General features: G+C 42.1%; 6 protein-coding genes across 34 annotated transcripts in view; 3 read left to right on the top strand and 3 right to left on the bottom strand.

Moving 5' to 3' along the window:
- Positions 1 to 1284, bottom strand: part of LOC105277501 (ankyrin-3) — an 80860-nt gene extending 79576 nt beyond the window's left edge. For 8 of the 22 annotated variants that reach the window (XR_003406297.1, XM_026968062.1, XM_026968067.1 and 5 more), the window contains exon 1: positions 1007 to 1266. The gene's annotated coding sequence lies outside the window, so the exon portion shown is untranslated. Of the gene's footprint in view, positions 1 to 973 lie in introns of all 22 variants that reach the window. The other 14 variants (XM_026968070.1, XM_020031012.2, XM_026968068.1 and 11 more) reach the window with 8 other exon arrangements.
- A 498-nt stretch (positions 1285 to 1782) lies between these two features.
- LOC105277409 lies at positions 1783 to 10157 on the bottom strand. Of its 2 annotated transcripts, none has more exons than XM_011335753.3 (3): positions 8643 to 10157; positions 6486 to 6664; positions 1783 to 5968 (listed from the first exon to the last, which is right to left on the bottom strand). In XM_011335753.3, the coding sequence occupies exons 2-3, from the start codon at positions 6642 to 6644 to the stop codon at positions 3137 to 3139; spliced, it is 2991 nt and encodes a 996-aa protein (XP_011334055.2). In that variant the 5' UTR covers positions 6645 to 6664; positions 8643 to 10157; the 3' UTR covers positions 1783 to 3136. The 2 variants fall into 2 exon arrangements, with proteins under 2 accessions (XP_011334055.2, XP_026823881.1); XM_026968080.1 differs by lacking the exon at positions 8643 to 10157 and adding an exon at positions 6792 to 7042.
- Positions 10158 to 10295: 138 nt separating this feature from the next.
- LOC105277413 (integumentary mucin C.1) lies at positions 10296 to 13121 on the top strand. Of its 3 annotated transcripts, none has more exons than XM_011335757.3 (3): positions 10296 to 10639; positions 11115 to 11324; positions 11630 to 13121. In XM_011335757.3, exons 1-3 carry the CDS (start codon positions 10555 to 10557, stop codon positions 12535 to 12537), a joined length of 1203 nt encoding a protein of 400 aa, XP_011334059.2. In that variant the 5' UTR covers positions 10296 to 10554; the 3' UTR covers positions 12538 to 13121. The 3 variants fall into 3 exon arrangements, with proteins under 3 accessions (XP_011334059.2, XP_011334061.2, XP_026823884.1); XM_011335759.3 differs by having other exon boundaries at positions 10299 to 10627; XM_026968083.1 differs by lacking the exon at positions 10296 to 10639 and adding an exon at positions 10795 to 10818.
- On the bottom strand, positions 12959 to 15420 carry LOC105277412 (40S ribosomal protein S24). 2 transcript variants are annotated; one of them, XR_893608.1, is made up of 5 exons: positions 15329 to 15420; positions 14918 to 14986; positions 14488 to 14811; positions 13691 to 13767; positions 12959 to 13089 (listed from the first exon to the last, which is right to left on the bottom strand). XR_893608.1 is itself a non-coding variant. In XM_011335756.1 (4 exons), exons 1-4 carry the CDS (start codon positions 15329 to 15331, stop codon positions 13087 to 13089), a joined length of 399 nt encoding a protein of 132 aa, XP_011334058.1. In that variant the 5' UTR covers positions 15332 to 15419; the 3' UTR covers positions 12959 to 13086. The 2 variants fall into 2 exon arrangements, 1 of the variants encoding a protein (XP_011334058.1); XM_011335756.1 differs by lacking the exon at positions 13691 to 13767 and having other exon boundaries at positions 15329 to 15419.
- Positions 15421 to 15835: 415 nt separating this feature from the next.
- On the top strand, positions 15836 to 20760 carry LOC105277410 (dnaJ homolog subfamily A member 4). Of its 2 annotated transcripts, none has more exons than XM_011335754.3 (5): positions 15836 to 16053; positions 17783 to 17957; positions 18074 to 18368; positions 18443 to 18782; positions 18878 to 20760. In XM_011335754.3, exons 2-5 carry the CDS (start codon positions 17823 to 17825, stop codon positions 19305 to 19307), a joined length of 1200 nt encoding a protein of 399 aa, XP_011334056.1. In that variant the 5' UTR covers positions 15836 to 16053; positions 17783 to 17822; the 3' UTR covers positions 19308 to 20760. The 2 variants fall into 2 exon arrangements, with proteins under 2 accessions (XP_011334056.1, XP_011334057.1); XM_011335755.3 differs by lacking the exon at positions 15836 to 16053 and adding an exon at positions 16196 to 16361.
- Positions 20761 to 21775: 1015 nt separating this feature from the next.
- Positions 21776 to 25912, top strand: part of LOC105277415 — a 205561-nt gene continuing 201424 nt past the window's right edge. For 2 of the 3 annotated variants that reach the window (XM_011335761.2, XM_011335764.2), the window contains exon 1: positions 21904 to 25303. In XM_011335761.2, the coding sequence (XP_011334063.1) occupies positions 23763 to 25303 (1541 nt within the window). In that variant the 5' untranslated portion in view covers positions 21904 to 23762. Of the gene's footprint in view, positions 25304 to 25912 lie in introns of all 3 variants that reach the window. The other variant, XM_011335762.2, reaches the window with a different exon arrangement.

The following is a 25912-nucleotide window of genomic DNA, read 5'->3' as shown; positions in this document are numbered from 1 at the left end:
TTATTTGAAGATGAAAAAGAGTTATGAGATTTAAAAATATTTTCAAGCGACGATCTGCAAGGAGTTGCATTATCAGAACGGAAGAAACAGCAGGATTCGAAAAATAAGATGTATCATATACATATGTGTGTTTATTTTCAATAAAGGAACGAGATAGTAGAGGTGTAGTATAATCCAAAAGTAACTCGAAACGTTTTTCGTGACAGTGACATGATTACAATTACAAGAAGGTAAGAATGCAAATTTCGATTTCGAACTTTAAACGATTTGAATTTTTAAAGAAATTTAAATAACTGCGCAAATTCAAAATGGCCGAGTCGATCGAATGCGAGAGATTTTCGTGTTCATAACCATGACAGAGAAATTTAGAAAATGTCATTAGAAAGACTGATACTTGCCGCGGAAAACATTCCACCTTACGATCTGCACCGCGAAAGAAATATCTCGGTGACGGTCGCTTATTCCGAGTCCATCGGGGTCGATCGGATCGAACCGGATCGCGCGAGAGGAGCATGAATCGGTCGTCGGTAGGAAACGGTAAAAAGTGGAGAACGCGCAAAACGACGGCGCATCTCCCGCGAACGCTCCGCAATTACTAAACGGGATTCCGCTGGCGCGTTATACGCACACGTACACCTACGCGACATAGCGTACCGCGTACACACACATGCACGTACTTATATGCATTTATATATACTCGTATGCGTCGACGGCGCCGGGTCTGGTTCCTCTGGCGCGGTACGTTTCGCGTGCGATCGATCTCTCGAACCCTTCTTTTCCCGCACTTCGGCCGAGTTTACCGCGGTTCGATGGCGCGCGGCGCCTCGAATCCGCACGATTATCGAACGATCACGTCGAACGCTACCCCGACGCGCGAACGTAAAAGGGAGCGAGCGAAGGGCAGACGAAAATGAAGAAGCGTGAGAGAGAAAGAGAGAGGGGGGGACAGAGCATCGAAAAAAAGAACACTAACCGACGGGGGTCACGCGCAGGATTATGCGGATACCTCAGAGTTCACTGGTATTAACCACCACGGTATTTTTCAACGGGACACTGCCCCCATCGAGCGCTTCCTTCCTCACTTGTCAAATCACACGGTGACGCGCGGTCATCTTCCGTTGCGCCGTCCGCTCCGCGTTTTCGCTTCCTCACATCGACCGGCCGCCGCGGACTTGGCGCGCGCACACACGCACACGTATTTAATACCTCTGCCTCGAATCGCGCGACGAAGAAAGCACCGAGCGTGACGCGACCGCCCTCCTAGACACTCCGCACGGCTTTGATCCGCGCCTCCACCGCCCGCGACCGACGAGGACGCCGCACTCGCAGCGCTACCTGCTGGCGTTCACGATTTCTCGGGACGCAGACCGAATTTCGCTACGTTGCAAGGAAACGATGAGCAGCGAAATTAATCTTCTCTTATCGTAGAATACTGAGCTCAGCTTGAAATTATTATAAATTGTAATATGACATTTTAACAACGCTGTAGGAATGTATAAAAAAAAGAGCGTCTCTCGCACGAAATATTTAAATACGACAACTTCGCGCAAGACGAATGTTACTTGCTACATTTATTAGATCGATGATCAAATTTAATGTTAATTGTTAAATTTGCATAATACTATATATGTGCGTGCGTGTGTGTGAAAACGATATGTAGAATCAACTATTTTGGTTTAGACATTCGTATGGTTTTGTAAACTTCATCCATTTCACATATCTGAGATTTTTAGGGCATTTCAATTAGGATAGAAAAGGGAACATATGAAAATGTACGATAGATTATACAAACTATTGACGATTTCCTTTATTACAATTAATTGCGATGAAAAATAAATGTAAAACTGTCTCTCAAGTTCAGTTGTCCACAATCTTCATATTAATAAACGCTATAACGTAGTAATATGTATAATACAAATTCAAAAACAAACTTTATTACACTGATTTAGCTGTAACAATTCTATAACCACAATAATAATGTAACGCTCATGTTATATCATGTTATAAACAGAAATATCGCCAAAGTGAAATGAATGTTGAACTTAGAAATAAAATCTTTAACATATATTATATAAAATACAAGTTATACACAATACACATATACTCGGTTAACAAATTCGATCGTACAAGAAAGGAGAAAAAGAAATTTTGCAATTACGGTATCGTCATAATATATGATCACGCACGGCGCAATGCAAACTTTAATCCGTAAATTTGAGAAAAACGATAGAGCATATAACACCTAATACACATCAAGATTATGCCTTTTTAGTTAACATTGACAATTTTTATGCGTGCCACAATTTTCAGAATAAACAAATTGTTATCGCAAAATAACGAACATTTTTTCAAAGCACTTTCCTGTAATCGAATATGTTAAAATCAGTATTGATAATTTTTTCTGCCGCTTTTCAATTATTTGAATTTTTAAGTTATCTTCAGTTATTTTCAGATTATAATCAAGATATACAATAGTCATTTAATATTAATGTGTGTTTGTTGCGTGTGTCTTTTGTGAATATTACATCTAATATAATTTTTCGATAAACAAGAATAAAGAAAAATAATTGCATTATTTACAAAGATATCATAACTACGACTAAGCTTAGGTATAACTGTACTTGTTAATACTTCGTAAGACCGTACTTGCAGACATGAGGCCGCCTACCAAATGTTAAAATAATTAACCAAAAAGAAATGTGTACTTTAAGATTAAAATTCACTTCAATTTAATGTAGAATTTGTAGTATATTTATATCATACAAGTAATCTGTGTAAGGATACCTGTTGGTAAATGAGACATACGTCCAAACATAGAACATAGAACGAAAATTAAATATTTAAAAAATTCATTATGCATTCTTTACATTTAGATGATAAACATATCTTTTTACGCACTATTTTATACATATTTGTATATAACCTTCAGAGTTTGTCTACTATAAATTACAAAATATAAAGTCTAATCGTGTTTCTGTGCGATTATATCCAGCGCAACTACAGTCGACAAAAGTTTTCTGCATGTTCATGTGAAAATCAGTTGGAATGAAAAGGGCTTAATTGTTTGTGACTTGTTATTAGAACTGCATCAGTCTGCCGTGATCTACGTTCTACATTTCTTAAGCAAAAAATATTGTTAATGACTTTTAACATGTATTGCCGTGTTCTCCTTTTTTCTCATGTCGCTGTTGCACTTCTCCATCTTCTGATGCCTCTCGAGATGCTTCTTGGTAAGGAAACGTGCACCACAAATGTTGCACTTGAGTTTAGAATTAGTTCCATGATGTATCATAGTATGATACTCTATACCTGTCCTATTGGAGAATACTTTCCCGCAAAAATGGCATGCGTTATGTTTATGCGTCGACATATGCCCGCGGAAACTCTTGAGTTTGATCGGTTTCAAGCATACGGTACACGTTATCAGATTATCACCCCCGTTCGGGTGTATAGTGTATTTGTGATATGACAAATTCTTCTTATTCGAATAAGCTTTCTTACATTGATGACAGGGATAACCGAAGCCTAAATGATAACCCTCGTGCAGGGTCTTTAACGACAGAGAAAGTTTCTTATTACAAAATCTACAACGCATATCATTGTGTTCCGCGTGAAAGTGACGTAAACGTCCTTTATCGCTAGCGAATCGTTCAGTGCACTGATAACAATTAAACGCAAGATCAAAGTGTTCGAATCGCACATGCTGGTCGAATTCAGCATAATTACTCAGTGTTTCGTTACAGTAGAAACATATTAACTGAAGCGAAAATTCGTCGAACGATTTCCCCTCCTTAACAGCGCATTGATGATTGTTGTAGGAATTACTGTTACTGAACTGTTCGTCGCAGTACCCGCATGCCAATAACGGATCCAACTGCGCCTTGTAATCCTCGCCATATGAATAGTCGAATTCTTCGTTCATATTTCTCTGCCGTTTATTCGAGGATCGTAATTCCCTCTTTTTGTAATTCGCTTCCTGGCCTATTACCTGAATGTTCTCCTGATCTATTTCCCGATTTTTAATCTGCTTATTTTCTTGGCACATTTCCTCATCCCCCGCCGCATCTGTGGGTGGCTGGAGACGGCTTATAATCCTCTCACATATTTGTTTCAATGTAGAGACTTTATCCGGAACTCCTCCACCTTCCACATTTTTTGCATTGCTATTTGGGTGTACTAACGAGCATTTAATAACTTTATCATTTTGCGCAAGCAACTGTTTTGCCTTATCGCTAATCTTAATAGAGTCAATTTGTAAATCGTCTTCGATATCGATGATCTCGTCTTCATCAGCAATTCGCAATTTCAAGATACTATGCTCTTTACTGTATTTAGATGTATCCCGTTCCTGTTGTCTAGCAACTGCGCTAGTTGCATTTTTGGTAAGATGCTCCATGTTCGATGATGAAGTGTCATCCATGAAATGGACAAACTTTTGAGATTTCTCGTCGTCACTATCTTTACCAACTATCTCGTAGCCATCTTCCCGTTTCTTGATTGTTATATTAATACCGATACCAGAATCTCTATCACTACTGAGCCTTGCAGTGTCCATCCTGTTGATTTCCTGTTGATACAACTTACAACTCTTTTTATGGAGAGCTATGCTATGAGCATGTCGAAATGCTTTTCCACATAAGCAAGAATGTTTAAGTTCATCAGTTTCCTCCTTGCGTGTAGCCGCTCCATCAATAATGGAAGTGTTTTTGTTTTGCCTAGGCCTGTACCAATTTTTTAACAAATTTGTTCCCTTCACGTTATTGCTAGTTTTTGCGTTTAACCTTTTCTTATTCAGTGGTGAATTAAGATATCTACATTGAACCTTATGAAAGTTCTCTTTGGTTTCTCCACGGAAGTAGTGAACGCGTCTGTGTTTGTACAAACCATGGGCAGATGCGTACGTTCCCAGGCAAATGTCACACTTGTAGGATATGAGATTTATAGATTTTTTTCTCGGTATGATTGGAGTCGTGTTACCAACAGGTGTATAATTTTCATTGTCCAATTTGATTCTTTTATCCTCTTTAGCAGGGTAAAGTAATGTGAATTTCCGTTTCGTACCTCCTTGAAATTCTTGGTCAGTGTCTTTTTCATCATCCATTATATGATATTCATTTCGCGTATTTTCATTAGCAAATTTTTGCGAAAGTCTGCCAGACAATATATCCTTTAATGTTGTTTTTTTATTCCCAGGTGATGCTTTAGAAGATGATGGTTTGTCCGCATTTAAAAATGAAGACTCTAACTTCATAATGTTCGACTTATGTCCCGATATTTTGTGATAATGAATTAAGTGTTCTTTTAGAGATTTTACGTTTCGTTTGCACAACATACATTTGACATATTTCGACGCAGCATATTCTTTAACAAAACCTTCGGTATTAGCAGGTTTTGCTTCTTGCTTCGCAGTAAATTTTTCAAGTGGATCCTTGTCGGTAAGTTCATCGAAATCATCCTTTTTACTCGGTAAAACAGCTGAATTGAATACCTTAGTATTACTGTCAGTCAATTTTTTATAGGAACGCCGCCTACGTTGCAGCGGAAGTACGATTCCGTGCATTCGTTCTGTATGTTTTCTTAAGGATCGTCTCAACATGTACTGCTTGCCACATGTAGAACAAGGGTATAATTTTCTTGTTCTTTGAACAGAAAACTCGAAAGGTAATGGCATTGCATTATTGTGTTTGAATGTAAACTCATTGTTAATATGTGATGCAGATGGTTCAATCTTATTCGGTTGTTGTACTTGTTCCTCTTCTTCTTCTTCTACATCTTCCTCTCCTTCTTCTTCTTCTTCTTCTTCTTCTTCTTCTTCTTCTTCAGACACATCACTTTCGTCTGTTGGATCAGTTTGTATTTTTATTAATTGCAATGTTTCCCAGATCTTGTCGCATCTTTCTAATACAACAGTTGGAGTCCTTATTGTAATCACAGGTAGTGAAATATGTAGTGGTGATGGAGGTTCATCCTACGATAAAAAATATATAATTATTTAAATGTTTACATTTTTATAGCCTTTTATGAAGACAAGTATCTTAGGAAATAAATTGTATCTTTAAAATTTTGGATCGGTGGAACAAAAATTCTATTATATTCACAAATAATAAACACTGTACACCACAGAAGCACATATCAACAGTGCGAGTGTAATCAAGATCCCACAAAATCTTTTCAGCAAAAAAAGTAGTCACTAAAATTAATTCCCCATTTATTAGGAAACAATTATATATAACCCAGTTCATTACATCAATAATAAACTCATTTAAAACACACAACGCACACACATCACAGATATGTGAAACGCCATACTTAATTAGTGGTCAAACAACACGTTGGAAAAAAGCGCGGTAAAATATGGCCGACAGCGAGCGTAACAGTTCCGTGAACAACACACAACCCGATCGGACGAACGTAACGGGAACGACTAGCGAAACGTAGAAGATCTTTCACTGGAAAGGCGTGACTTTATCAATTCTCATACTTACGAGTGTCGACAGTTCTTCGGTCGAGTTGGTTCTACTGATGCATGGCTCTGTCTTGCACTCCTGGAACTCGAATTCGGGGATATGGGGCGACAACTGTGACACCGTGTAACCGCTGTCGTCGTTCTTGTCCTCGTGGAGGATGGTGGTGTTATCGGTCATCCTGATCAATAGAGCGCGATCTGCGGACAGACGCGTCGTATTTGAGTCTCGAGACCACGTTGGCAACGCTGCCGTTCGCGGACTATGCTGGTTGCTTTGCCGGGCAGTCAGATTCCTTCCCCTGAAATTCTGTTAAGCCCTACATGCCTCTTTCCCTGCGCCTGCAGATGTGCTTGCCCACGAAGTCCCTCTCCTTCTACCGCGTTCAACCGTAGAATGCTGTCCTCTTCTTCTCGAGCACGCGTCTTCTTTGATCCTTATTGGACAAAGGGAGATATGGTTGTGTTTGCTGAGCGCTTCACTCGGCCCAGCTCGACTGCTGTCGAACTGATGGCAGTGCTGGATGCGGTACTGGCCCAATGGGTACCGATGCCCAACACAAAGTTGGGTCTTTTAGTATCTGGTGCGTTTTCAGCTTAGGCAGCTAGTGTCGAATATATTTGGACTTTGATGAAAAAGGTGGGAAATGATGATATAAAGTACACAACCGGATGAATCGATTTGGCAGTATGAATTCACGCAACTAATTCATTCATTCGTTTCATCCAACACGATTAGGTTCATAAGAAATGTTAATAAATTAACATTGTAAAGACTGGAAAATGTCCAATTAACGACCGTGACATATACATGTATAATCCGTAATAGTATTGGGATTGCGTAATTATTAAGAAATATTAATTAATTCTAAGAGCTGAACATCGAGTCACAAATGATCTTTCGATGATGATACAATGGGATTTTCAGAGTTTGCTGCAAACTGTTTGCTAAAGGATCGAATAATTGGGAGTCCCATCGGATTTATTGGGTAAGGAATATATCCCACAAATTTTGAATATTCCTCACCATTGACAAGCTATTGTGATATGCTGACGTCATTTCGGAACATCGATCTGCAAGAGCTCAAGTTGCAACAGAGGCGCAATTACGCAATCAGTCAATAAGATTTAACAAAAGCACGATCCAATCTTACAGAGCTCTTTATATAGTAGTACAATGAATAACTCCCAGTATTGCGTAAGATTTCCGAGGGAGAGAGACAGAGAGAGAAATACTTGGGAATAGTTCCTTAACTTGACCAACTTTATCACTCATAAAAGGGATACTTCTTAATCAAACAATTTTAATTATATTGTATTATCAGCCGGGTTTTTCCCGCATTATGATGCATTTGACGATGTTTAACGACGATGTTAATCGAACATTTTTTATCACAAATGATAATTTGAAGTTAGGGTTCAACCAAGTTGTGTACACGAAGAAATTGCTGAAGAGCATCTCTTGGATTACTAGAATATGTATGACTCTTACGTTACATGTTTGAATATTAACTAGACATGCGCAAGTAGATCGATAAATAGAATTCCGATAAAAATACAATGCTTTGATATAAGTTTGCTATCCGTGCCTGGTAAATAAGAGAGGTCTATAAGATATTGATCGTCTTGTGTGCAGCGTCGAGAACAATTTTGCGGGTACTTTGTTAAATTTTTGTACAGTATTATTAAGAATATTGCAAGCAACAAATACTAAATTTGGCAACAAGAAATTGAATAATTTCTAAAAAACTTAGAATATCTGCCAGTGTCTATCAACGGGCCTTCACTGTTATCGTTCCGCCACTGCATGGAGCTATGCGATTGGATGATGTAGATTCACAAATATGGACGAGTCCATGTTTGGAGATAAACCAATTTTCTTGTGGCATTTTCTATTCTACATTATCCGTCAGTTATTTTTCTTTCGTGCATTATTTTATGTCTATCTGGATATTGCCAGAGAAGCTTCTCATGCGGTACTATTTAACTCTTGCGACGCAATCGACCGATTTTACAGAAACATAACCCAACGTACGCGCATCAGCATACGTTGCAGTTCGTCTATTGAACCTGGGATACCTGAATTCCGCATAATATACATACGCGCAATGCTCCACGAGACGTTTTAATCACCTAATGACGAGATATTTATGATCCGTTACTGAAATGTTGCGTTTACCTGGCACTTCGATTGATCTCGCACTCCGCAGAACGTAGCCTGACCACGCCACCAGATTCTTCCGTTCGTACTGTCGTATGGTAGACTCTTCCCGTTCGTTACTTTATAGCGGACTCATGCGCACAGCAAATGATTCCTGATACAGGCGATACACGGTGGTCGAGGGAATCGGGAGACTGATACTTGACGAGGACAAGAACGAAAGTTAAGTATGGGAGAGCTGCGAACGCGATGTTTCCCCAACCGCTCTGGGCGAGTTCACTTTTACGTATGGCACGCAACATGGCTGAGCAGTCTTTGTGTCAGCCGCATGTTGCGGCCAACGTATGCAGGTTGATGCCCAAAATTTTAGCAACAAATAATCATTAGCATTTCCTTGCGAAAACCTAACGAATCTATCGATGAGACTTGAGATGAGTCACGCGTTGGAAAAATACACGTATTAGACTTGATTCCGTGTAGCACTTTGCATTGAAAAGTGTATCAACAGAGTTCGGGAATGGGCAAATAAAGAGCTTATAGGACTTCTATCATCAACGCTTGCAATCGATAGCGAAAACGGTTTATTGCTGTTAGATGCGTGCGAGGGATTCTGTGGGTTCCGTTAAATTTTGCAATTGATGCGTTCTTATATCAGACCTTGGCATTTTACAACACGGATGTGTTGGTACTATATTGGGATACATAAGTTCATATCGTAAATAACAATATTGGGCCTCAACCCAAAATTTCTTTTAATTTGTCTTCCGTCCACAATTAATTGATATGAAATTAAACTCGTTTATTCGGACACAATGCCAATTCGCGTGATTATTATAAGTAAATAAAATACTCGCCAATAGATCTCTTGATTAGAATTATTTCTGCTAAAGTGAAACCAAATTCTTTCGCACGTGTCTTCTTACATCCATTTTGTTAATCTATTGATACAACTGTAAAAAATAATATTTAACAACAATATGTTATCATATATCATATTATCCATATATCCATATATACCATGTATCACAGTATCTTTATCTTGAATATACAAAGTTTATGGTATCTCTCCTACAACATTGCGCAATCCCAATTCACTAAATAACAGAATGCTTATTTGTTATATGTCTCATTGGAATACTTTATTTTCCTGTATCATCCCATGTTGTCAAGCCCAAATTTACATTTTAAAAATAGATACAGATTAAGATGAAGTATGGGCCTGTTAAAAGCCGAAAATACATCTCGTTAAATCCAAATAGCAATTTATATCTCAAAAACATATTCTTTATGAGTGGGGTGTTGGAGGACAGAGATTATTCTTATATCGTTACACGTTTCTATCATATATTCACTTTTAGTATACTCAATCGTCACTTGAATCCAAGGAAGGCAATAATTTTTTAATAATCCTCAGTTGAGCTCTAGCGTTAAAAGCGCAGACAGGCATAATAGCAAAACACCGGATAAACTATATGAATCAACAGCACGATCAATTGATTGCCCGTTTGGAATGGTCCAACCCAAATGAGTAACAACGAATTATCTCTGTATGTGTAATTTGCGCTTATACGTAACGCATGGTGCATTAGCGTGATGATACCCGTACGGCTCCGTATGAGTACTCCGAACGGCACGAGCGATTCTCCGTCTTGCTGCGGATCACATGCGTTTCGTGCTTTCGATTTTGGATTCGTGTAAAGTTATAGTCGAGGAATTGATGGAGGTCAACTTTGCCAAGAGATCAGGATCAGGATAAACAAGGCCGATGTTGATTCACAACAATATTACCGCGCGAATTCAGTTTGATTCCCGATAAAATTGTGTCTACTAATGAGACCGTCATGCTATGCACTTCCGCTGTAAGACATATAAAGCCGCACGCGCTCCTACGTCCGCGTGTTAAAGCAGTGTTGTTCGGTTCGGTCACAAAATGCGACTACTCGGTTTATTCCTGTTGCTCCTCATCTGCGAGTTTGCCACGTCGATACCAGTCGCCGACACAGGTGGTGTACAGTGTACATAATTGTTCATGTTATTAATTAATTGTATTGTACGAAATGGGAGGCGATTTAAAAGTGAGACAATCAATTTTCAAAGTTCAATGAAACGCATGTAGATTAAACGCCTTTCCAGCTCTAAAAGTGACGAATCCGTGTTGCCCTGAATTCTTCAAATGTAATATAAAGTAATTGATGTATGTATAACGCGAGATACCTCCTAATAAGCGTGCGAAAATAATATTGTAGCATCGATTTAATTAACTTGAATGCATTTTGACAAGTTAAATTATAAAGATTAGTTCAATATCTTTGGATATAGTCAATATAAGAAACAAATCACAGGTTCTGATTAACATCAATATAAGACGCATAATTACTACAAAATATTTAAATTCCTGAATCATTTTAGAATTTTATCTTAAGTGACTCAAGAAGTGGAATCATTTCTATTTCAATTGCAATATTTTATTCAATCAGAGTATTTGTACAGATGATGCAGGTTTTCGACGTGTATATCGATCGGCTGGTATCGCGGATACAGTACGAGAGTGGGTCCGAACGATGAGGAATCGAATCGTAGAAAAGTGGCACGAATGGTTCGGCAATGATAGTCCAAATTTGACGCCACAGGATATCTTGAATATTGACAAGAAAATCGAAAGTCGAGTATCCGGTTACCCAGGCCTCTTTCTGGATTTATGTAAGCATTGTCTTCAATACCTTGAAATTTTTAACACAGAATTCGTAGTACTCTGTTATGTCGTAAGCTGCAACTCGCACTATGCTTGGATGTTAAATCGCGTGTTTACGCTTCGCTACAGCACATAATTGAAAGCACCCGTGGTTCCGATGATCTGCATGATGCGTCACTCGTCGTGTAAGAGCTACTATTAACATCGCATGCAGTACGATTCTTCCAAGATTTTGACAGAGTGATATTCTCCTAAATGATTTCTGGACTATCCTGATCTACCATGTTTATTGCGTCCTTTTTTTTAATGATAGCTGACGTAGCCTTCGATCCAGACCAAGATTGGGGTGTCCGGGTTGGTAACTGGTACCTCATCCGAAAAGTTATAGGGGACAATCCGAATTACAATCCGAAAAATGGTGACTGGGATAGCAGAGTGCTGCCAAGAGTGCCTATACCTTCACAGTTCGACTGGGTGCCTGGTGTGTTTGAAGTCCCAAAAGCCACTCAACCTCCAACAACCACCTCGAGGAACGAATTGACCACAACAGAACGACAAACACCTCGGACCGTTCCTCAGACTGAATCAGTCTTACCCTCTACTGAATCAACCGTCTTTGAGCCTACTTCTACTGAGCCTACTTCTACCGAGCCTACCGTCACTACTGACGAACAGACTCTGCTTACCACCCAGTTAATCACTACTTCGGAACCCACGTCGACTCAAGGAACTGTAGTTTCTGGCACATCCTTTGCGACGGACGATGAACCAGAACCAACATCCACTGGATCAATATCTACCGAGTCAATCGCGACTTCTACCGAATCAGCTGTTGCGACCGCTGAATCTACTACGATTCCGATCGAATCAATAATACCGTCCACTGAGGCAATTCCGATCTCCACTGTGTCAAATGCAACATCTGATGGAAGTACTGTAATTATCACTGAACCAACTGCAATGTCTACTGAAGAAACTATTGCTGCTACTATTACTACTACTCCTACTACTACTACTACTGCTACTACTACTCCTCCTACTACTACTACTACTGCTACTACCACTCCTCCTACTACTACTACTACTGAAAACCTTGCAACATCTACATTTATTTTACCCACTTTTAATAAACGGGTAGAAGACAATGAAGCTGTCGATAAACGTCCCAGTCGTCCTACGAAGAAACCTCGCCCATCATCTGCTGAAGTCGTAATGGTTTAAGGACAGATTACGTATACGTACAAAGACGTATTACGAGATAACGAATTCGATTTGTTTTGTGATTTAATATCGCTTATACTATTAGTTAATAGTTAGAAAATTCGAAAATGAGCCTTTAGTTGTAAATACATTAACATGATTAGTTACATGTAGAAACGTTAATGTAGTAGCGCAAATCTTGAAAAAGTATAATTAACAAAAGAATAAATAAGAATTATCGCAAACTGTTAGCGTAAATTTTATATAATATACAGTGTCGAAAAAATAATTGACCTTTTAACACAATTGGACGTTCCGTATATACTTTTACTGTTATTTCTATAGGAATAATGTATGTGATAATGATAAAACAAAATTTTTAGGTTATTTTTTCATGCTGTATATTCTTAAAGCGCCAAATAATTATACGCAACACGTGAGATTCTCATCAAGAAGTATACAGGTTTATTTTTGTAAATTTATTATAATTACATCAATAGTAAAATATTATAATAATTTTTACGTCGTTGGTAAGCAAACCGTGTTCTTCATGATGACTTTACTATGGATTTACTGTAATAAAAAGAAAGATCGTATTAATATCAGAATTATTTAAAATTATTTAAAATCAACTGAAAAGCATGCATAAACTTTTTTAATATTATTATGCTCCAATAGAAAACTATGCATCGCTTATTACCTTTATTTAATGTGCACAGCACTAGCCTAACAAGCGCACAAGCGAGAAATAAAATATACAATAGCCACTAACATGAAATTCAATACAACTCCATAATTAAATACATAATTTAATATTTTTTAAATATTAGATACCAATCAAATTTATATTAAGTCACGAGATAAGTAAACCAGAATTGTAAGCAACAAAACTATATCTAATGTGCACCTTCTTAAAAACATTTTGTTATAATATTCTATATAAGCAGGGATATAAAAATATAAGCATAAAATATTTCTGGACAAGAATTGTGAAGAAGAAGAGATGAAATATTAGCATAATGATTAGTAGTGCAACAAACAAGTTCTAAAAATAAAATCATGTACCATCAAATGCTACAAAACTGTTATAAAAGCAAGAAAAAAATTATCAGCATGCTCATACAATTAAAGGAGAAGAAAAGAAATCTTAAAACTTAAATATCTGCATGCTGACCCCGATTAAGCATCATAAAGATACTGCTTCTCCAGAAGTTTGTAGTGCAAATGATGAGCATTTGTCTACTTCCTTCCCTAGAATGTGAATAACAAGCGTATACCACCGCAACATGCACAATAGAGAGATCAGACCAAAGAAAAATTTTGGAAAAACTTCTGAATTGCCCATGATATAAATATTATAAAAATGTGTCACCACATAAAAAAAATATATTTCATTTTATTTATTTATTTCCAGTGCTTTTTCATTAATATCGCATATTATGCATTCTATTCTGTGAAATCAGAACTGTGAGAAATGCTCATTTAAAATTCTAATAAATTCTAAAATAAGAATTTAAAACTTTACAAGTTTAAGAATAAATCTCTTTCAAAAAATATTTATTAAAATTTAATTGCGGTCGATAAAAATATAAAAAAAATGTAATCTATTATTTCATATCATACACACTCGCCATTTATTAGGAATCATTCTTCTGATGTTCCAATTTCATTGAACACACGTGTACGCATTTATTAAAATTGCCTGAATGAAAACACAGGCAAAAAAGTTTCCATATCAAATAGAATGTTTTAAAGCCAATTTTGATGTGACATTAAAGCTAAAATCTGTTGCTTAAAAATAATTTGATTCCAGCATGCATGAAGTAAGTTTTATATCGGAGAACATTTATTAATGGAAAAGAATCAAAGATAATTTTGTACCAAATTATAGCATTGACATTCAAGTAATATAGAGCAAGAAATATAGCTATAGATTTTTATAGAAAGTAAATTTCGCAACAGTTTGCCTACCTTTTTAGATGCTGCTCCAACTTTGCTCTTCTTAGTACCCCTAACCTTCTTCATTCTGTTCTTGCGTTCTTTACGCTGCTTTCTGGTTTGCTTCTGTTTTTCAAACAGGCCATGCCTTGCTAACCTATATTTAGGTTCGAATTTCTTAGCAAAGTCCAAGGTGTCGTAGACGAGTGCGAAGCCAGTAGATTTGCCACCACCAAAGTTGGTTTGGAAGCCAAACACAAAGACCACGTCTGGCGTTACTTTGTACATTTTCGCGAGCTTCTCACGTATCTCAGTTTTACGAATCGATGGCTGGCCAGGATGGATAACATCTACGACCTATACAACAAATTCCAACATAAATTCGTACATGTATCACTACTAAAACATTTGACATATTGATGAAGTTTTAATGATATAAAATACAAAGATAAAATATATTCACCATTTGTTTGCGGCATAAGAGCCGATTGGTCATGAACTTCCTCGTTCGAATAGTAACTGTACCTTCCGTCTATAATGGAAAATCAAAACATGATGAATTAGATTATTTGCGTCGCCCTAAAGGATCTTAAATATGCTACACAAAATTGAGAAGTGTTGCATATTTTATTTATAAACAGTACAAATCCAACTGTGATAATCTACACCGATAGTGCATGTAACTTTTCAAATTGTGTACAGGTGTACAGCAAGGTTATGTCGCGCTGCATTTAGAATTTCAGATTTAGAAATAATATTCGAAACGTTATATACATGACACGTATCGCAGTAGATACCATTATTAAATATGGAATCGAATACTGTGCGTCTTACTGAAAGATTACTGCACAATTTTTTGATACAAAGTACGTACCATTTTGCTTATTTAGCACACCGCTTCACGACTCAGAGAAAGGCATTAAAAGACACGTACGGAAATGTGCACTGCCATCTACGCTAATAGAGTACACGATATGACGTCGCATCCGGTTCATTCAAATAAAGCAACTTGTTTTTAAAATTTGTATTTATTACCATCAATTATAAATAATATAAAATGTTATAAGTTATTTTTAGGTTATTATTAGGAAATATGGATTATTATTTGGTGTTCATCAGCACCTACCTCAAAATCTGTAGGAATATCAATAAATACTTTAGAATTTATATACAGAAAAGAAATTTTAAAATAACATTCGGAGATTAATAAACCATCTCTGCCGCAAATAGTAGGAAAGGAAAAATGTGTTTAATGGGATATCAGACGTCGACCTTGAAACTTTATTACCGACAAGACGAGCGACAGAATCGACGGATTTTCTAAAAAGACCGATGTCACGTACGTGGCGCTTCGGGCGTCGTTGGTGGCAGCTGATTGGCGTTCGGTCGGCTAACGTTCCATTGCTTCTCTAGGAAGTTTCGAGAACGGATACGAGAGCGGGTAATATTGGTGGGAGACTCTCGAGCACTCACGCAGTTTAGTTCGTGAAACGCTATCGTTCGTGTGCGGGGAACGGAAAGACAGGGAAAGAGTGCGAGAGCGTGCGGTACGCGCGATCATTCTTCACGAGCGCAACGAGCTTCTCGTCTCGCCGTTAGGTAAGTTTCCGCCAGCTTTCACGTCGGCCCCTCCGAAAGCCCGTGCGTCGACGGATAATCCCGCGAAGGAGGGACTGGAAACGGCCGAGTCGCGCGCGATCGATCGGTAGCACCCTCATGATTTTTCACGCGAGTCCCGCAGTCCCGACTGGCGTGAGTTCGCGCGAAGCGTAGACGCGTCTAGAAGTTCCCGGAGGCCACCGTGCAGCTCCGACCGCGCGGGTTTCCTCTCGACTTGTGCCGTCACGCTCTTCGCGGGACGAACGGTGGAAGGAATCTAGCAAACAATCGAGGGTTATTGCTCCAAGGTATACGCGAGTGCATGTCGGAGCGGATGTGGACGTTACGAAACGAGGATCGTCGAGAGTCGAGTTGCCTCGCTAAGCGAGTACACGAGTGCAACAGCGAAGGAAAAAATGGTGGAGAAGTCGGTAACTCGGCTCCGTCTGTCCTTTCTGTCGTGGCCTGCTGGGTGCATCAATTAACGTCGCGGCGAGGGCCTCGCCGCGAGGCATTGCGCAGAAGAAAAAGAGGTGGAGAATACGCTTGTCATCCACGCACGGCGGCGCGCGTTATCTTCGTGATGTAGCATAAACGTGCGTGCTCGACGTTTCGCCTCGCGTCGGACGAGATTTCGCGAGCCGTTTGGCGAGATTTTCGCGCCTCGTTGCGTCGCACACCGATCCCGTTGCTCGGCAGTCATGCGCTCGCATATATTTATACGTGGTAGAAGGATCCAGAAAGTCTCTTCGTGGACGTCTTTGTTCGCGAAGCGGCCGCAACGCGCCGCGCCGCGGAGATCGCCTTTTAATTTCCCCGCTTGCTAATCTATTTAATATCGTGTGCTCACTGCCTCGCTATCGGTCGCCATTTTGAAACTTGCCCAGTCCGCATGGACGTCCGGCGGTCTCGCGGACGGGCTGCGGGCGATTTTTCGCTCCCCAAAAATCGTGCTGGGATATTGCACGTCGCACTTTCCGCACGATGATTTCGTAGAATATGGAACGATTGCGATAGATATTAAATGAAGATAGAAAAAATTAAATAAAAATCGATGATTGGATTAGTTGCTATTTAATAACTCCGATCTGATTATCGCATTTGCAGTATCTTTATTTTTGTTGTTACATGTGATCCATAGCGATAAAGTTTAGACCGAAGCTTCCGTTTCGTCAAAGTCCTGATTATATTCAACAATCATCTTTGTCACTCACCTGACAGAAACATTGGTCGTAAACTTTCTTGCAAAAAATAATAAGATAATTGGTTTCAAAGTACATACACTAGCTGTTCACATGTTTACTATGTCTTGACCATATTTGTATTCGCCCGTGACAAGTTTCCATCTGATTGCATCGCGTCACAAAATGATACATTCAGTGGAATTTATGAATTAGTTATGAGCTAAACTCGATTAGCTGTTGCATGATCCAATGCAATTTTTAGGACGAAATATGAATTCTACTGTGCATTTGCAATATCAAAATGTCTCTTTGTCACAATGCGAACGAACAGATCCCAGAATTTTATCAGTAAATTGTGGAAACACCTGTCAAAAATGTTATCAGATAATTTATTATATGCAGTATCTCCTGAAGAAACATGAAACACATATTTCAAGTTTTTCTATCAACAAGGAAAGATACATATTATGTTTATGTATTAGTATCTATTAAGTGATTGAGAATTGAATTTATTACAATGTATATTCTTATCTTGATCTCAACAGGAGCAATCTTGGCATAATACCGCGAATCATTTAATCGAAGATGGTTAAGGAAACCACGTTTTATGACGTATTGGGCGTGAAGCCCGGAAATTCCTCACAGGAGGATTTGAAGAAGGCTTATAGGAAATTGGCGTTGAAGTATCATCCTGACAAGAATCCCAATGAGGGCGAAAGGGTTGGTATCAAGTTCAATCTGAAACATTCACTGTATTCTGCTTATATTTTTGTTATAATTATGTTACATGCGATGACATGTAATATTTGCTAAATTTTGCACGTGTTTGATTCTAGTTTAAGCAAATCTCTCAAGCATACGAGGTATTGTCGAATCCCGAGAAGAAGCGTATCTACGATCAGGGTGGTGAGCAAGCTCTGAAGGAGGGCGGCATGGGCAACAGTGGTTTCTCCTCTCCTATGGATATCTTTGATATGTTCTTTGGTGGAGGATTTGGTGGACGTAGGGGAAGGAGAGAGCGTAAAGGTCAAGACGTGATGCATCAATTGTCAGTTTCCTTGGAGGAACTTTACAAAGGAACCGTGCGTAAACTCGCTCTGCAGAAGAATGTTATCTGCGAAAAGTGCGAAGGTAACTATCGTAACTGCGAAGATATTAGTCTGTTGTATTTGAAGAGAGAATAATATTCTTCGTTTTCGGACTAGGTATTGGTGGCAAAAAGGGATCCGTTGAGCAATGTTCGACATGCCACGGCTCTGGCCTGCAAGTACAAATTCAGCAATTAGGTCCGGGAATGTTGCAACACTTACAGACCATGTGTTCGGACTGTAAGGGTCAGGGAGAACGCATCAATCCCCGCGATCGTTGCAAACACTGTAATGGAAGGAAAACGATTAGAGATAGGAAAATTCTCGAGGTTCATGTCGATCCGGGCATGGTGGATGGTCAAAAGATAGTCTTTACCGGTGAAGGTGATCAAGAGCCCGATCTCGAGCCTGGAGATATAGTTATCCTTCTTGAAGAGAAGGAGCATGAAGTATTCAAGTTAGTATCGTTATGAAGTAATTGCATCGGCAGTCGACTCGCAGCCACCTGCAATCAATAGTTAGTAATGCGTCACGATGAAAATTAACTTGCAGGCGTTCAAGAAACGATCTGGTGATGCGGATGCAACTGGAACTAGTGGAGGCGCTCTGCGGATACCAGAAAGTTATTCGTACTTTGGACGGTAGAGATCTACTTATAACTTCGCTTCCGGGGACTATAATAAAACATGGAGACTTGAAGTGTATCTTGAACGAGGGCATGCCGATTTACAAGGATCCGTTTACACACGGCAGACTCATAATACAATTCGTAGTCAATTTCCCGAAGAGCATAGATGCGTCGCTCGTTCCATCATTGGAGCAGTGTCTGCCGCCGAGGGAAGAAGTTATAATCCCGGACGGCGCTGAGGAATGCTTACTCACTGACCTGGAGCCCGACCAGGAGCAAAGGCGGAGAGACACGAGACAAGCGTACGAGGAGGACGAGGGAGGTCCATCGCGAGTCCAATGTGCCACGCATTAATTTGATTACACTAACCCTGTAATAAACATAGCCATTTTTCTCATTTCGAACTCTCTGTCCCATTCGCTCGACTCCGTATCACGCTGAAGAAAGAAATAACATATAGTCGGACATTATAGATGAACTGCTCGATGAGCAGAAGAAAACACGAAACGATTTGTGTCTTGGTACACGCAGAACTGTGAGTACTGCAATTATTGATCCTTTCCACGATTCTTACGCGAAGATTCTCATGCGATTTGCAGATGAGACAGATCGATAACTCGTAATCTCGCCGAGTAATGAGAGGTAGTTCTCAATTATGAAAATGTACTAAAGGTTGCAGAACGAGACATGTCAATGGGATACGTTAAGCTTCGCTTAAGTAGAGGATCATTAAAAGTACGTACTTACTCTTATGCAGCGATAAGGGAATTAAAATTAATTTAACGATGTAACGTTATACGCGATATCGATCGTGAGTCACAGCATAATGGATTGCATTATGTATCCTCGAACATTGCGATTATTCTCCGCTGTTTGACCAATTATACCGCTCCAATAATCAGCTAACAGCTCCGCAGTGGCTATTACGTGGCTAAACATAGAATTAAAATTCATGCATTTGCATATATTTAGTTGGAATTGGTGAATTATTTGTACATTTCATGATTATCTCTGCTCCTCCTGACTATTAAGTAGCAGCACTCTTACTTCGAAACCTTAAAGTCTGAAAATTGTTATCTTGCAGTTTTTTCTAGAACTTGGGAGTAATAATAGCGGGATGTGTCAGTCTACGAAACGGTATAAACTACGTTAATAAACTGCGATAATATGATGCTATCGGTCATATATTAGAGATCTCGAAAAAAATTCTTCAAAGCGGGACATTATTCCATACTCGTAGTATTTAATTATTTTCCAGTCGCTTTTGTATACTGGCGTGTGACGATAATAACGGAAAGATGCAATTTTGTTTGCAAATGATGCAAATAAAATAGAGAATCAGGTTCCTGTGTGTGTGGACGATTGCGCGTATTCGCAAACAGCTCCGTGGAATTCCGTGCTGTTGATTTTAATGATCCTTCTCCTTACTTTTGCCAGTGCTAAGATTTTTTTGTATGCTTGGTAAAATTAATTCTACAGTAAAATATCACTCTGAGAATTGCATAAAAATTTCTTAACGATTACCACTTGTTTTGACAGTTTTTCGGCAATTTTTACCTGTAACTCCGTCATTAACGCGCATGAACGAATGCTCTAGATGATTCTTATAAATCCTTGTACTATATTAAATTAATATACTTTCAATATACATTTACATCATTTATTGTGTACATGATTGGTGTACTCGTCCGCAGTTATAGTAATTTTAATAAATAGCCGCATATGTCTCGTAATGTTATTTATTATAGGAAGAATTGGTGATTGATTAGTATTTTTTTCAGCGTCACAAATAAATTCAAACAAACTGTAAAATATATATGTGTATGTGAAATTACCGACTTTACCATCCTTGCAAAACCTGTAATCCTTTGGTACCGTTATTTCGATGTTTGTTTCATACAATTTTTTTCGATGTCTTTTATCATATTAATCCGTTGTAAAAACGCAAGTTAGTCGCACATGTTAATGTAACATGATTTGTTATCAGTTGATTAATTATATAAGTCAACTTTCTTTAATTTTAGAATAAAGGATAAATAGTTAGAACCATAATTTAATTTTTAATTATATGAACGAGAATTGTAAATTATTTTAACTTGTCGCAAAAAAGCATGTAAGAACACAAATGAAAAAAACTATTTCGATGAGAGATTAAAATTAAAACAATCAAAGTAGATATAAAAAATCAAGTACAGGTGCGTAAAGTTGCGTAAAGTGGAGCAAGTATCGTATTTTTAATATTGGGGAGAGAATTTGCTTTCAATTGAAGAACGGAAGGTATGTGAGAGAAGAGTAAACGAGAGAGAGAGGGAGGCAGGCAGGCAGGCAAGATATCAGCTTTGCAAGCCCATGAGTGTGGCCGCGAAATTAACGCGCGCTTCGCCCGACGGATAGCGACACTGTCGCCGATGCTCGCGTCTCGGGGGTCGATGTTTTTAGCGACGTGCTTAGTGACGTGCGAGTGGCCCGAGTGTCAGCCGTCGGGACGCCGCAGAGGTTTCTGGGTATGCGGTGGGAGCCATATTTTTCCAATATCAGTTACGCGAAAACAGCGTAGCGTACGGCCACAGCATCTGGCAGGCACGGCATTTCGATCGGCGGTGCCGCGCGTGTCCGTGTCGGCCGGCAGAGGAGTGATCGCGCGCGTCAATCGCATAACGGCGAGCGCAATTAGACGCGCGAGTCGGAGGTCGCGCGCGACCGCCGGTCGTCACAAAATATATGAATAATCGCCCGACGTAGAAACGCGCGAGAGCGAGGAGTGAGGTCCCGTGAGAAACGGAGTAGCGCGCAGGTGTTCGGCTCGGCAAGAGGGTTAGTTAACTTAACCCGAGTTCGCAACCGCGCTAGTAGTGGCAGTAGTAGTGGTGGTGGTGGTGGTCGTCGTCGTCGTAGTAGTAGCAGTAGTAGAGTAGTAGTAGTAGTGGTTGTTGCTGGTAGTGGTGGTGGCACGAGGCAGTGATGATGGTGGTGGTAGAAGAGCGGTGGTGGTGGTGGTCGTGATGCTGCTGCTGCTGCTGTGACGATGACACAGCGTCATAACACGACGCTCGTCCGTCCGTGCGCGATTTAACCCGAGTCGTTACGCCAGCGGCGTCGAGTGTTCTGCTTTTCTTTTTTTTTTCGCGCGCGCGGTGAGCGCATTCGCGCCATATTACCGATCGAGCGCCGACTTCGGACGACTCGAGCCGAACCGCGTCCGGCGCGATTAAACCGCGTACGCGATCAGTGTCGAGGGAGATGGCTCGCCGCCCGGTCGCTGTACCGTGAGACTCGCGAGATCGCGTTATCGTTGCGCGCGACGTTACGTTTTCCTCTCTGTTTTTCTCGCCGGCGATGTTAGTGTTACCTCACTTCCCCCCTCATGATGACATAAATTGAGTGTGCGTTCATCAGTGCGCTCGTCGGATGTAAACGCGACTCGAACGGGGCGCGAAGTGAAGTGCGAGTGAAACGCAAATCGGACCGTGGCGGCGTTGACACGGTCAACGAATGCATTAACTCTTTCGCGAAGGTAAAATATTATTCCAGCGTGCGATCGCGCGGGCAGGGCGAGTCACCGGCGGTCGCGTAGTATCTCGCGCAGCCAGCTTCGCGTGGTTGCCTCGCTCCGATTTAACCGCGGCGTAGTTCGCGCCGTTGCGCGCGGGCGCGTGCGTGTGTGTGTGCGGCATCGGGAATCTTCGCTCGTCGATTTCGTGGCGGGGCCGCAAACGGGCCGCTGTCACGGGGATCCGTCACCTTGAATTGCCCGACTGAGACCTTGCGAGTGTACGTTCTCGCGCGCGCACGGCAGCGCGATTCTCCTGGATAAACAAGGCGGCCGCCTACGCGTGTCGGGCCGGTACTCCGGGAGTACCGAGTGAACTTAGCCGCAGTCGCGACCTTGCTCGGCGCTCGCCTCGATCGTCGATCGGAATGAACGGCTCGCGACGCGCGCAACGTTCATCCGCGCGGGAAACCGAGTTCACGTCGCCGTGGAACGCGGAGCCGCGGAACGGTGAGTTCTGAGAGATAAGGCAAAACGATAGAGGAAAATACGGGAAGAACGTCGACCGGCTGGCCGACTCCGATGGCGGCATCTCGAATCCCGATCGCGTTCGCGTGTGTCGACGTATCACGGGCTACGACATTTTGACGAGCATTCATCCATCCTCTGGAGAAGAAGAGAAAGGGTGAACGGGAGGAAGAGCAGGCAAGTGAAGGAAGCGCAAACTGAAGGAGAGATCCGAGAAGCGTTCGCCGCGCGACCGATCGCCGGCGGCTCTTGCCGGAGAAACGCATCGTCGGCGCGACTCGCGCCATGCCCGGCAATCCCCGCCGCGTCAAGGAGGTTAGACGGCCATTGACCGGCGAGCGGCGGCAGCGGCAGCGTGTACTACGCGCGCCAAACACGCGCCGGCTTTGAGTACCGAGTGAACTTACGCGAGCAACGAACGCGACGCGGCGAGAGTGACCCTCTCGACTGTGCGAGGTTATCGGCTTCCGAGGATCCCGTCGTGTCCGAGCCGTACAATTTTCGTTGCTTCGTCCCGCGCGATTGGTATATACATTGATGTATATTATGTCGTGCTACGAGCGTCGCGAAAAGATACGCAACAGGACGTGGACCAACGGTGAGCGCGCGGGCCAAAGACCAGGAAGATCGTCATCGTCGAGGATCGCGTGAGGATTCGTGCCCCGGCTCGCGGAGGATGCGGCAGTACCCGCCGTCGGTGTCCCCACGTAGGCGAGCTACGTGCCACGTCGTACCAGTGATGTTGTCGTGGGTGTCGTCGGGGTCATCCGCAGCGCTGCTGGACCTGGACCATGGCCGGCAAGCCTGAACAGCCGTCCACGCTCCCTGCTCCCCCGAGTCACGGCCATCAGCATCAGCGTCATCAGCAACACCATCAGCAGCATCCGCAACAAGTGCAAGTGCAACAATCACAGCCACAGCAGCAACAACCGCATCACCAGCAGCAACAACAGCAAGCTGTACAGCAGAACAGCGTTCTGGTGTACGTGTCGGGGGAGAACTTCGCGTACGCCACGGCGGTGGGTCAGAATGTCGCCGCGACTACTGCCGCCGCTATCGCGGTCGGTTATCAGTCGCAGCCGCAGCAGCAGCAGCCACAACAGCAGCAACAGACGACGCAGTACACTGGCGGTATCCTACCGCAGGTGGCGACGGCGCAGGCGGCCGCGACGACCTTTCCCGCCAAAACCGCCGTATACTGCGCCGACGGGGTCAACGTAGGGAACACCGCCACCCCCGCGGCCGGCTGTTGCCGTCTGAAGCCGTCGTACGAGGTGACGACGACGACGACGACGACGACTGCGACGGCGGCGAGTATCAGTGCGGATGGCAGCGAGTCCAGGCGACCTCCACCTCTGGCGGGCAACGAGGACGAGGAAGACTACGCGATGCTGTATCGCCAGGCCAACCTGGGGCAATCGACGACGCCGACGACGACGATGATGACGCGCGTCGCGACGTCGCGAGAGAACGGCCGGGCGCCTGAGAACGGGGACTCGACGGGGGCTGACGGCGACCTCGGCAACGACGTGATGGTGTCGTGTGCCGCGAAAACGTACCAGACGCGGCTGCAGCACGGCGACGCGTACGCTGCGAGGATGAGCGGTGAGTATAACGCGGCCGCAACGACAACGGCGAGTGGCAGGATTGTCGCGCGATCGAATCCTGGTGACATTGGCCTCCTCGGCGACGACGGATGCGTCACGTACGGAACACAGATGACGGCGTCGTCCGTCGGCAACGGTGTCGTCTTGCAGAATGCCGGCGATGTTCAACAGGCCGCGACCACCGTGGACGACAAGGGCCAGCAGCAGGACAGTTATGATACTCAACAGCAGCAGCAGCAAGCTGTCCCCACGGCGTCAGTCGCGACAGTCGTCGGTGTCAGTGACGTTGGTGTTGTTGGTGCTGGTAGTGGTAGTGGTGGTGGTGTTGGTGCTACCGCGATTGGCGGCTGCGACTCCGTCAGGTCCGACGAATCGTCGACCACGACGACTTACAGCAGTCTCAGCAGTCCTGACGAGAGTCATCAGAATTATCAGCAGACGGGACAACATGATGGTGTTTTGCCGGTGAATAATAATCATCCCAGCGGTAGTGCGTGCGCGCAGCAGGCTGCGCGGCAGCAACCGGCGTCGCGTGTCAACGGTAATAACAATAACGGTGGTAACGGCGGTGTGCAGCATAACGCGGTGGTGTTGACAATGAACGGCAGTGCGGTGATTACGCAGCAGCAGCAGCAGCAACAACAGCAGCAGCAGCAACAGTCGGCGATCACTGTGCCACGTGGATGGAAAAGGATATGTACCAACGGAGTCATCATTTACATAAGGTGAGTTTTTAACGCGTCATTGTTACTCTTCATCAGTCAGTTTTCTCAACCTGCCTTCAACGCAGTTTCGAGTGGAATTCTGAGCCTTTAAATCAAAATGACCGTAGCTCTTAGAAATTTTAATGTATTATCTTAATGCTTCTTGATTACTTTACTCGTAATATTTTTTATTTGCGAATACGTTAGATTTCGATTGCAAAGGCAGATTAAGAACACTACTGAGCTTATGCTTGCGTAATATCGCTGATTTCTCGAGAGAACAAGGAATTCCTCAATGCTTTCGCGACGCTGCTGCGTCCCTGTTCTATTGCATCTCGCGAAAATGGCTCGAACGTACGAAGTTAATTCTCGAGCGAGCCGCATTAGCGGTGCTTTTAATTCGTTGGCTTAACGGAGTGGCTCGCCGGCTCGAAGCATCGACCCGAAATTAAAGCGCGTGGCGCGTAGCTTTAATTTCGCTAATGGAATTAAACTACGTTCGTTTTAAGTGTACTAGCCAGCGCCAGTTATATTCCTAGTGAGACGCGAATGTCTCGAAACCGATATAATTGGTATTCCGCGCAAGTTAGTCGATTCACAAAGTTTTGAAGGAACAAGTTGTGCACGCGT

The sequence above is a fragment of the Ooceraea biroi genome, chromosome 3 (genome assembly GCF_003672135.1).
Source record: "Ooceraea biroi isolate clonal line C1 chromosome 3, Obir_v5.4, whole genome shotgun sequence".
In the NCBI taxonomy this organism is placed as follows: Eukaryota; Metazoa; Arthropoda; class Insecta; order Hymenoptera; family Formicidae; genus Ooceraea; species Ooceraea biroi.
The sequence above is the reverse complement of the archived record's forward strand: the minus strand, read 5'-3'. Positions and strand labels throughout refer to the sequence as shown.